At 48.3% G+C, this 12,418-nt stretch overlaps 1 protein-coding gene across 1 annotated transcript; it reads left to right on the forward strand.

The window, feature by feature from the left end:
- Positions 1-6,941: 6,941 nt before the first annotated feature.
- On the forward strand, positions 6,942-10,866 carry LOC103200263 (RNA-binding protein 4B). Its single transcript, XM_007944713.2, has 2 exons — positions 6,942-7,353; positions 10,202-10,866. Exons 1-2 carry the CDS (start codon positions 6,942-6,944, stop codon positions 10,864-10,866), a joined length of 1,077 nt encoding a protein of 358 aa, XP_007942904.1.
- The last annotated feature ends 1,552 nt before the right edge of the window (positions 10,867-12,418 follow it).

Below are 12,418 nucleotides of genomic sequence, written 5' to 3' on the forward strand. Positions count from 1 at the left end.
GGACCAAGGGAGCTCAGACAGGGATCAAATAAATGGCAGGTTTCCAATCCACTGACCAATAGGATGGAGTCACCCTGGCAGCCATGAGGTGCATCCTGAGTGTGTAAACACACAGAAGAGAACATATCCCAGATCGGAGCGGCTGGCTGTGCCCCCCTTGTGCCAGCTTGGCAACCAGAGGCTCAGGCAATGGCATTGGACTCCAGCACAGCACTCAAGATGTTGCCAGGAGCGACCACTCTTTGGTAGCCTCCTACAGAGCTTTGTTCTTTCACCGTTCCGCACCCCACCACCCACCAAAATGGGTCTTCTGTATTTTGCTTCAGGGCTCCAAGTTCTTTCCAGAAAAGTAGCCCCAACTTCAGCAAAAGCAGCCAAGGGCCCTGGTGGAGTGGATCTCTGCCGGACAAGCACCGGTGTTGACAGAAACAGACTGGCCAGGTGTTTGCCAGCCCCGAGCGAGGACAACATGGCCCCCAAATGGCGTCTGAATGTGCCGTCTGGTAGACCAGATAGCCCACAGGATAGTCATCCTTTTACCTTAGGGGGGCAGATTCAGAAGTATTCTATGGTGAGCATGTGGATCTGTGTAACTGGGACAATCTGCTGTTGGACTAAATGGATGATACATCAGCTGACACGTCTGTTGTTCTTCAGACACAACTGTAAAATCCCCACTCTGTGAAAGAAAGAGAAAGCCACGCACCGTGGGCTGCTCAGGGAATGTACGTCCACTCCAAGGTGGCAAGCCTGGGAGTTAGGGGGTAAATCAGTAATGGGAAATTTCAGAAGGCAATGTTTGCAGAGGAGAGAAATAATTATTCTAACGTGTAGCGTGTCGGCAGGCCATCCAAATGACACAGGCTTGTCGAACGCAGTCATATCAATAGAGATGAGGGTTGACAGTGTGCCCAGGCATCCTCCACAAACGTGGCATGTGAATCTGCCTGAGTGCAGGATGCAGACGACGCCAAGCGTGGGGTCAAGAAGTAAGTCCTGGGAGATGCTCTCGAATTTGAGCAGCAGGAGAAAGAGTTCCAGGGAAGACAATAATAGATGCAACGGAGCAGTGAGGAATACAAGAAACAGTAGAGTACAAAATGCACCAACAAGGAAAGATGGATGGACATATACAAATGGATCGACTGTTTTTTTTTTAAATGTTAGAATTCTTACCTCCCACCACCCACAAGGATGGAGTGGATCCGCGCTGTCCCAGGTGGTAGCCATGAGCCACGTGCGGCGATCTAGCCCTTGAAATGTGGCTAGTCCACCAGGAGACGCCCTGTGAGGGTCGAGTACACACCCGATTTCAAAGGCATGATAGGAAACGATTTTTAAATATCTCATTAATGATGTTTACGTTGAGGATGGTGGGACTTCAGCTCGCTTCCTTTGGACGCATCATCAGGAAAGGCCAATCGCTGGAGAAGAGTATGATGGGTGGTGAAGGGAAGGGTCAGCAGAAATAAGAGAAACGCTTCATGAGACAGACACACAAGCACCAGAGCAGTGGGCTGAAGCATACCTACAGCCAGGAGATGGCGCAGGGCCCAGTTCTGCTCTGTTCCACGCAAGGGCGCCAGGAGCCAGTGCCAACTCTACAGCACCCAACAACAGCAGCATGTACTGACAGTATCTTAGATACATTGAGTCTCGTGTCATTAAAATTCATGTCATCCACTTTTTTTTTTTTTTTTTTTTTGGTTTACTGTGTTTACTAGAAAAATTTAAGACTCATCTATGGCTCCCATTACACTGCTATTGAACAACACTGCTCAGAATGGATGAAAGACCTAAATATGAAAGGTAAAGACGACGTGAACAGGAGAAAATGCAGAATGCTGTTGTGACTCGGGTTAGAGAAGGACATCTTACACAAAACTCCAAAAGCTGATTGATCTGATTACATCAGGATTCAGGCTCTCTGTTCAATGAAGGACACATGGACAGAGTTAATACTTGGTAGTTTGAGAGAAGGTAGTATTTGAGGCACTGAAAATTAATAATATGCAAGAAAAGCCTGCAAATCACAACAGGAGACTGCAACCTGAGAAGAAAATGGGCAGAGGACAGGAACCATAAACCCAAAGCACTTAACAAGAAGAGTTGCTTAAAAGCATTAGTAATTAAAAATGCAAATTAAAGCAATAGTGATATAGATTATACCTACCTATTAGATTGTCAAGGGAGCTCTGGTGGTGTAGTGCCTAAGGCATCTGACTACTAACCAGAAGGAAGATTGGGCGATATACTTCCATAGTGATGCAGCCTTGGAAACCCAAGGAGGGGTCGCTATGAGTTGGATCTGACTTGACGGCAGTGAGTTTTTTTGGTATTAGATTGTCAACAATCAGAAAACTGGGTAACGTCAAACATTGACAAAGATGTACAGACACAAGGTCCCTCACCTGGTATAGGTGGGATGGTAGACATAACAGCTTTTCCAGAGAACATGACTAAGGTTTAGTTCTAGGTATACCTCATGACCCAACAACCAAGCAATTCCATTCCTGGCTTTATAACCAAAAAAAAAAAAAAAAAAGCTCACTCCCCCGAAGTCAACTCCAACTCACAGAGACCCTGTAACCCACTGCCATGGAATCAATCGATTCCAACCCATAGCAACCCCAATGAGCAAATCTTTATGGAAGTAGATTGCCAAATTGTCCTTCTGAGCAGCAGCTGGTGGGTTTGAACTTCTGACCCTCCAAATGTCTTACCCACTACACCACCACAGTTCCTTCATAGAGACTCTGTTGTTACTGTTGTTAGGTGCCGTCAACAGAACGAAACACTACCCGGTCCTGTGCCAGCCTCACAATCCTTGCCGTACCCGAGCCCATCGTTGCAGCCACTGTGTCAGTCCATCTCATTGAGGGTCTTCCCCTTCTTTGCTGACCCTCCACTTTACCAAGCATGACCTCCTTCTCCAGGGCCGTCCCTTCCGACAAGCTGACCAAAGCTGGTGAGGTGAAATCTGGACATTCTCACTTCCAAGGAGCATTCCACAGCCCTTCTCTCAGGACAGATTTGTTCGTTCTTCTGGACCCTGTAGGACAGAGTAAAACTGCCCCACGAGGTTTCCAAGGCTGTAATCTATATGGAAGCAGACTGCCACATCTTTCTCCCACAAAGCAGCTGGTGAGTTCAAACCGCTGACCTTTTGGTTAGCAGATGAGCACTTAGCCACTGTGCCACTAGGGCTTCTTCCTGGCTTCATACCAAAAAGAAAAAAACCTTACTGCCATCAAGTCGATTCTGACTCATAGCGACCCCCATTGGATTTCTGAGGCAGTAATTCTTTACGGAAGTAAATTTTCCCATCTGGTGGATTTGAACCACCAACCTTCTGGTCAGCAGTCAACTGCTTTAAGCACTACACCACCAGGACTCCGTCCTGGCTTCATAGCCCCTGCCCCCAAATTTGCACACAGCTCCATTAGGGCACATGAACAAGGAAATGAATTTGCAGCGTTGTTTATAACAGTGGGGTGTTGACGGTCATTTGAGTCCTATACCCAGAGATGGTGGCTGCACATCATGATGTTAGAAAAAACACAGCAACAAGGAACTTAGTGGAAAAAGTAAGAAGCAAGGAGCTACAGAACACAATGCCACTTCCATATAGAAATGGACAGTGAGTGGACCTGGGTTAGATCCGAATTAGAAGAAACTAACTGTAAAGGCACATTTGAGACGATCTAGGGGCATTCTGAATGTGACAATCAGATGATACGACCAGTTGCTGTGGTGTCCACTCTGCTCATGGCGGCCCGTCTGCGTCAGAGCAGAGCTGTGCTTGGGGGTTTTCAGCGGCTGATTCTTACGCCGATTGCAGCCTTTCTTCCAAGGAAGTTCTGGGTAGACTCACTCTTCCAGTCTTTCGGTCACCAGCCAGGTACGTTCACCGTTTGCACCATCCACGGACATTGACCTGTTATTCTGGGGTTTAAATTCTTAGCTGTGATAATGGCATTATGCTGTTCTAATTAGACACAGATAGTGACATATTTTTACAGATGAGATGACATTATGACTGAGATTTGCTTTAAAATACTCCAGTCCAAAAAAAAAAAAAAAAGGAAAAAGCCGAGAGGCTAAATGAAACAAGCTCAGCAAAACACTGATAATTGTGGAAGCTCGTGGCAAAGTGTCGGCAGGACTGTGTTGGAGCCCGCTTGAAAATTTCTATAATAAAAATTCTTTGAAGAAAACACATGCACATTAAAAAGACATGTTTTGCAAGAACACAGATAAAACAATACACAAACTCATTAGAATGGTAGAGGGGAAGGAGAAAGGAGGTAAAAGGAAATAAATACTAAAAAAAAAAAAAAAAAAGAAGAGACTGAACAATGGAGGCCGAGCTATGAGAACGATCGCAAAAAAAAAAACAGAGGGAAGGGTGGTGGACGCAATGAAAGACTTAGAATGATGGAAACTGAAGAAGCCATTGGTTTGGGTGAAACATTCAGGAATTAGAGAAGACAGAACCCTAAACACAGGATAAAGATGGATGACGTCGGATCCAGACTGTCCATTGGAGAAGCCTGTCCCGGAACACAAGAGAAGAAATTCAAGTTAGGGGCAAAGAAAAGAAAATATGGTGAAGGAAAGCTATTTTGGAAATGCGGGAGGCGGTCCCCACCAATATTTTAAAAGGTTGAGTGTCGAGAGAAACGGAAAACGCCGAAGGAGAAGGGAAGGGGAGAACCAGGTAGACTGAGGTAGGAGCAGACCAGCGTTGAGAGCCGTTTATTGACAGTGGAAAGGCAGTGCCCCTCCTGAAAGGCTGAAAACAAGAACTCAGTGAAAGAAATATATCTAATCATTTATTTCCAATAGCTGGAAACATGGAAATGTGGAAGGAATGAAAAACACTAGAAAAGTAAACGTAAATAAATACTAATGAATAGTAACTGCATAAATCAATAAGGAGCTATGGTGGCATAGTGGATAAAGCACTTGGCTGCTAAAGAAAAGGTCTACGGTTCGAACCCACCAGCCGCTCCGCGGGAGAACGATGAAATTTGGAAACTCTTTGGGGCAGTCCTATTCTGTCCTATGACTCGCTATGAGTCGGAATCGATACGATGGCAGTGGAGCTAGGACGGAAGAGGGGTAGGTAGCACAGGGAACTTGTGCTTCATAGTATCACAGACTCTGTCATGGAGTCACCGTAACGAGGAATGGCGCCACCCCTCCCCCCTCAGAACCCGACTGATAAACACCTTGGCACACTCTTCTCACACAGTCTATCCATCAGTCTCCAATAAACGTCTAGGCCCTGTTCGAGCGTGACAGTGAGTGATCTAGCCAGTAGCTTCTCTTTGGCCACCAGGAGGTGCCCTTGGACCACAGCTGGAGTTTGAACGTCGAAAAGTGCCGGGGACTCGCAGTCGCCTGGACCTCCAGTTAACTTGGGGTGGAAGTGAGACCTCGTCGTGCCCCAGAACAATGCCCCTCTCCGGGCCTCTGCAGCAAGCACTGCTTTAGTGCGCTCCTCACGGACCCGGAACTGCGAGGGACACGCAATCAGAGACAAAAACCAGCCCACGTACACACGAGCCAACAAAACCTGACAGCGCAGCCCGGATAGAGACGCCCCTATCCAGTTGTCCCAGCTCTGCCAAAGACCAGCTTTCTGCTTCTTGGTTCTCTGTTTTCTCACATTAATTAAACGTGAACTTTTTAAAAATATTACTTTTAAAGCTCTAAGAAGAAAAATAACCAGGTTTGCTTAAAATGTGGCGCTCCTGCATATCAGAAATGTTACCCCAAATTCCTGGAGGGGCTGGCCAACCCCAGAAGCAGGCCCCCTTGAGGGGACCAGTAACCTTCTGTCATCACTCCTCCTCCCGGGATAGTGCAATAGCACGACACATTGTGATGGTTAGTGACTCCCCGGGCTTCTGATTTCACCTAGATAGTGGTTGCACCCCGAGTCCTTCTGACGCGAGAGCGCCGACTTCCCTTTCAGGGCGGTGATTGGCTGACCGGGAGCTGGGGCCGGGCCGGCCTTCCCTCTGCAGTGCCGTCACCACCTAGCCCCGCCCCCGTGCGGGGGCTGCTGGGAACCGAGCCTCAGGCAGTTGTTTGTGTGCGGCCGCGGGATTGGTCGGCCCGCTCCCGCGAGGAGGAGAAGTGGGCGGCAGCGCGCACCCGCGCGTGCGTGAGCCGGCGCGCGAGAAAGGGCCCGGTCGCGCCGAGGCTCGAGCGGCCGTCGCCATTTTGTCGGGTTCTCTCTGACGCGGGAGCCGCCGCCACCGCCGCCGCCACCCGGAGGTACGAGGGGTGTGTTGTGGGTGTGTGGGGAGCCCGGGGCCAGGCCAGGCTGGGGCTCTCTCGAACTGGGACGGCCCAGGGTTTGGGGTTCTCTTGCTGCGGGAGGTCCGGGGAGACAACGGAAGGAGGCGGGTCCGGGTCTCCGGAGGCGGGGCAGGGGTCGGCTTGAGGCTTTTGTTGGGGCGTAGGAGCTGGAGGCTGGACCGCTGGGGCGTCCCAGTTTGATTCCAAAGGAGGCCTTTTTCTTTTTTAAGTATCTTGAACGGAGATACCGCTCAGAGGAGCGGTACACAGATTTCCCTCCAAAACCTTGTTACCAGGGACACTCAGATACGTGCCTCTCACCTTCTGCGTGGACTCTTCCCTCGGCCTCCACGCTTCAAAAAGTAAAATATTTTAAGACATGAAACGGCTAAACCTGTTATTTAAATGTGCATTTTGTGGAGATGACCTCCAACTTCTTGTCACACCTAGCTCACACGACTCCGTAAGAACAAACGTGTCTCCCTCTACTGAGAAAGAATAATGGACGTCTGTGTGAGAGTCTGGAAGGTGCCAGTAACTTCTCCGGGTGATTAAACTAAAATGCAGTGCACTGGGATTTCTGGCCCTTTCCCATGCCCAACTTTTTTGTGTCCCAGGCTGTTGTCAGGATGGTGAAGCTGTTCATCGGAAACCTGCCCCGGGAGGCCACAGAGCAGGAGATCCGCTCCCTCTTTGAGCAGTATGGGAAGGTGCTGGAATGTGACATCATTAAGAACTACGGCTTTGTGCACATAGAGGACAAGACGGCGGCTGAGGATGCCATCCGCAACCTGCACCACTACAAGCTGCACGGGGTGAACATCAACGTGGAAGCCAGCAAGAATAAGAGCAAGGCTTCCACCAAGTTACACGTGGGCAACATCAGTCCCACTTGTACCAACCAGGAGCTTCGGGCCAAGTTTGAGGAGTATGGTCCTGTCATCGAATGTGACATCGTGAAGGATTATGCCTTCGTACACATGGAGCGGGCGGAGGATGCGGTCGAGGCCATCAGGGGCCTTGACAACACAGAGTTTCAAGGTGAACTGCTCTGGGGCCTGGGTGGCAGAGCTGGGTAGGGACTGGCTTAAGACAAGGGGAGAGAACACAAAACTGGGGGGGGGGGCTGGTGGAGTGATCTCTTTCATCTTGTTTTGGCTGGAAATAATGCAAATCGTGTTAGGTTTACTGCGTGAATCCCTGGGTAGCACATATGGTTAAGGACTGGCCTACTAACCAACAAGCTGGTGGTTCACACCCACGTGGAGGCACCTCAGAAGTGAGAGCTGGCAGTCTGCTTCTGAAAGAGCCCAGCCTTGCAAATCCTATGCAGCAGTTTCCCTCTGCACACGTGGGGTCACTGTGAGTTGGAATAGACTTGTTGGCAGCCAAAGACATGTTTCATGCTCTTGTGCACAGTTTCTGCTTTTCAGGTTTGCCAAGACACTCCTGAACAGCTGCACAGAATCACAAACTGGGTTACTTTGTCCCACAGGCTTCATGCGTTGAGCGCCATTGGGCAAATAGATCCCTCTTCCTGGGAGAAAGAAGGAAGGAAGGCTTGAGGTCTGTGGCTCGCCTGCTTCTGTTGTTAGGACTGGAGCCTTCATAGTTCAGGGTTTCAGTGCTTGGGATTGGTACTCTTCACTGCCTTGGGTGATGTCTAGTGGTAGACGGGAGGGACATCTCGAGGAAGCCTTAGACGTTGGAGTGGTGAATTGGGATTTAGGGGAGTGTCTTGTGGGTGCTCAGCTTTGCTCCATCTGGGGACTATACAAGGAGCCCTGGTGGCGCGATGGTTGAAGTGCTCGGCTGCCAGCCGATAGGTTTGGTGGTTCGAACCCACCAGCCATTCCACAGGAGAAAGATTCCAGACTTGGAAACCCTCTGGGCAGTTATACTTCATCCTCTAGAGTTACTGTGAGTCAGAATCGACTCAACAACAGTGGGGTCGGGTGGGGGCTTTACAAGCAGAGAGCAAAGAAAATGCCCTGTCCTTCTCCACCTTCTGTTCATTAGCCCTGGGGGAGGGGGAGAGACACCTAAGGAGAAAAAAAGGTTGGACTGAGTGGGCATCCGGGTGCTACTTCTGGGCAGATTTCCCTAAGGACAGCATGAAGCATATCATGTTATTTATACCAATAATAAAGGTACATGTGTTGTTATTAATATCACAGGAGATCCTCTGGAGACCTTCTAGAACGGTGCCGAAAAGCATGGTAACCACTAGCCACTGCAGCTATTGAAGTTAGTTGAAATGAAACCAAATTTAACATTGTTTTCCTCAGTTGTACTGACCACATTTCCGGCACTCAGTAGCCAGCCACACGAGGCTGCTGTATTAGTGGTGACCATGTTAGTGCACAGATGGAACATTTCCATCATCATAAAAAGTTCTGTTGGACAGCACTGCTCTACAAGCTTTTTGTTGACAGTATCATTCGAGACCACACATGCACGGCCACTTTTCTGGTATGTAAGTCAATACCCTTTTTGGGCTGAGTACCACTAAAAGAGTTGTTAAGAAGTACGTAAGGGTTCTCTGCCAGACTGAGAAAAGAAGTAATGGGAGAAGAGGAAACGGTAACCAGAAAAGGATTAGGAAGTTGGCAGCACAGCTGTGATTGGCAGAGGAGCCCATCTGTAGCTTGGGCACCAGCCCTGCCTTTTAGGTACTCTTGGGAGAGAAAGGCAAAAAAAAAAAAGTTGCAGATCCTTGCCGCCATTAACTGGTGGTATGACTGGGCAGGTGATTTAACCTCTCTGCTTCGTTTTCCTCACTTACAAAATAGAGGTAATGATCCGTGCAGTACCTCCTCACAGGATGCTAGCGAGGCTGATAAGGTAATAGGTGGGAAGGGGTTCTGACTGTGACAACACTGCATGGTCAGAGTGAGTGTGGTGTGCAACAGTGAGTGCTGCTATGGCAGTTGGCAAGTTCCTTAAAGGTGACCCATTGGCTTTCTTTGTGTATTTACTGATTCACATTGACTTTATTACGGCCACTGTCTTGGAATGGTGTTGCACTCCAGGTCCCCTTGAAACTGAGTCTTCGTTATTTTCATTTGGTTGGGAGGGGATCATGGACAGTGGAGAGGAGGAAAAAGAGCTTCACTCTTTGCAGAGAGTAAACAGAATGCAGTTAAAGTTAGGTACAGATGCTGCATGTCCGTAGCTTTTTTTTATGTATGATTGGATAAAAAAAGAAAAATATGTCTAAGGGGAATTGTTAGGTATGGATTCACCCTTGCTGACACAGTGGGGGTGGGCTTGAACTCTGGAAGGTCTCATTATGCCCCATGGCACTGGAGAGTGAAGCAGCTGGTGAGCAAGTACGATTGTGTCCCCAACATAGCGTGCCCTCTGGCAACACCTGGAGAAATGGCTGGAGGAAGCAGCTGGAAAGAAGGTCACGCGATTTTTAAGCCACAGTAAATGCTCAGGCCTTTTGTGCCCATAAGTGTCCATCAGTGGAGGTTGGTAAGATACTTTCCAAATCTGCAGAACTGAGGTGGTGGTGGACGTGTGATTTGGAAGTGTTGGTGGGTTTTGAATGACAGTTACTAATTTAACAGTCTTAGCGGTGGGAACTGGAAGCTTTGTCAGTTGTTGTGGGGCCGAGGGGAGAAGGGTTGTGGAGATAGAAGTAGAAAGGAGCCTAGTTCACTGCTGGGCTCAGTAGAAAGTATCGACTGGCCTCTGAGGATTCATGGTTTCTAGGTCTCATGTGTATTAAAACTTCAGCTTCTTTTTGAGAGGATTACTGAGATAAGATCACAGGAGTGCATGTATGTCTGTGTGCCTTATACCAACTAGTTTACTTTCCTTTGGGGGAGGAGAGGCAAAGTTAATGAGTTACAATAAATCTTCTTACGTCTATTTCCTCAAGGCAAACGAATGCATGTGCAGTTGTCCACCAGCCGTCTTCGGACTGCCCCTGGGATGGGAGACCAGAGCGGCTGCTATCGGTGCGGGAAAGAGGGGCACTGGTCCAAAGAGTGCCCAGTAGACCGCACGGGGCGTGTGGCGGACTTCAGCGAGCAGTACAATGAACAGTATGGAGCAGTGCGTACGCCTTACACCATGGGCTACGGGGAGACCGTGTATTACAACGATGCCTATGGAGCGCTCGACTACTATAAGCGTTACCGGGTCCGCTCTTACGAGGCAGTGGCAGCGGCAGCGGCAGCGTCCGCGTACAACTACGCGGAGCAGACCGTGTCCCATCTGCCTCAAGTCCAGAACACAGCTGTAACCAGTCACCTCAACCCCGCTTCTGTCGATCCTTACGACAGACACCTATTGCCAAACTCGGGTGCTGCCGCCACCTCCGCTGCCATGGCTGCAGCCGCTGCCACCACCTCCTATTACGGACGGGACAGGAGCCCCCTGCGGCGCACTGCAGCTGTGCTCCCCACGGTCGGAGAGGGTTACGGTTATGGGCCAGAAAGTGAGCTGTCTCAGGCATCAGCAGCTGCCCGGAATTCTCTGTATGACATGGTTCGGTATGAGCGGGAGCAGTATGTGGACCGAGCACGGTACTCAGCATTTTAAAGACTGGAGGTGAGAGTGGGGTGGGTGTGGCTACGAATCCGTTTAGTTCTCTCGAAAGAGACCCATACTTGATCAAGGAGGCTAGAGCCAGCTGTGTGCTGTTGGGATGGTATGCAGAAGGCACAAGTCTTAAATATTTCTTTAGCTTAAGCCAGAGGTTCCTGTGGCCTGTTGAGGTTTTTGTGTGTGACTCCAGCCAACTTGTTCCTTTGGAGAAAATAATAACAAACTCTGTTTGTTAGTGAAAATACTGTTCTTTAACCAGGTGTGAGCAGCTCTGGATTACAGACCAGTAGGTAAGAACTAACAGTGGTTGAGTGCCTTCTGTGCGCATTGTGTCCTTTAATCTACACACTAAGCTTTGAGGTAGTCATTTGGAAATTGAGACGTAGAGTCAAGATTCAAATTCAGGTCTGGCTGATTCCTAAACTCTTTCTCTTTCCACTGTAAAAATCGTTGGGATGTGAAGAGTGCAGGTTCAGGAGTTGGTAATGGAGTCTTAACTTTAGACTTCAAGTTTGCTAATAAAATTATCTCTTGGGCATTGTTGTTAGGTGCTGTCGAATCAACTCCGACTCATAGCGACCGTGTGTACAACAGAACGAATCACTGCCCTGCCCTGTGCCATCCTCATAAGCATTGCTGTGCTTGAGCCATTTAGCTTTTGTTGAAGGAGACACTTACTTCATATGTCTGCAAGTCAAAGAAAGCCCTGTAAAGTTTAGGTGGTTTAGTTCTAAGATACCTGAAAGCTGCTGTTTCGTGCCTCTGTCCAATGGGAGTTCTGTCCTTATTAGTAATCCAGGCTCCCTAGTTCTGCAAGTGCCTTCCCTTGTAGCCTCTGATGTTATCAGTTAGAGCCTGAGGCTTTCCATTTCTTCCAACAATTTTTTTTTTAATTGTTTCAGTTGTTTTTGTTTTTTGTTTTTTTGCAGTGTTCCCTCCCCTCCCCTCCTACCCCTGGTAACCAACAAAGAAAGTCTCCTTCCATATATAAACTTTCCTTGACTTTTTATAACAGTGAACTAATAAAACATATGTCCTTCTTTGATTGACTTCCTTCCCTCAGCATGATGTCCTCCAAGTTCACCCACGTTCAGTTGTGTTGTTTCAGGGAGGAGCATTTAATAAGGAATTAGATAAGCGTGTCGTTTTTTATGGGCATAAAATGTCATTTGTGGTGACCCTGAAAATTTCTTTTTCCTATTTCAGGAAATGACCAAAGGTGTTGAAATGGCAAGAATGGTTAGGGGTGTTAGAGACTGATCAATAAGTCTCTTCATCTGAGTGGCAATGGCTCAAGACACCTTTACATTCTCATGGTTTTTCTTGGGCCTTAAAATTGAGCATCACTTGAATTAGACTCCCAGTAGTGAGGTTAAACGGAGTTACTACTGGTTTTCCAATACTCCTAACTTCATCCCTCTGTTTTCTATGTAGAGGAAAAAAAAACCATTGCCCTTTTATGTGAAATGAAAAGCATTTCACATAACGTGTGAACGTGTGCTGAGTTACATCCTGATAACCAATAACCATGATTCCAAGACTTGAG

The sequence above is a fragment of the Orycteropus afer genome, unplaced genomic scaffold (genome assembly GCF_000298275.1).
Source record: "Orycteropus afer afer isolate SDZICR_OR568_19922 unplaced genomic scaffold, OryAfe1.0 scaffold00130, whole genome shotgun sequence".
Classification (NCBI taxonomy): domain Eukaryota; kingdom Metazoa; phylum Chordata; class Mammalia; order Tubulidentata; family Orycteropodidae; genus Orycteropus; species Orycteropus afer.

What these genes read in the sequence shown, in the direction of transcription:
- LOC103200263 (XM_007944713.2), top strand. Translation starts at nt 6,942, where the DNA reads ATGGTGAAGCTGTTCATCGGAAACCTGCCCCGGGAGGCCACAGAGCAG. An exon ending in TGACAACACAGAGTTTCAAG is followed by an intron (nt 7,354 to 10,201) that starts GTGAACTGCTCT and finishes TATTTCCTCAAG; the next exon opens with GCAAACGAATGCATGTGCAG.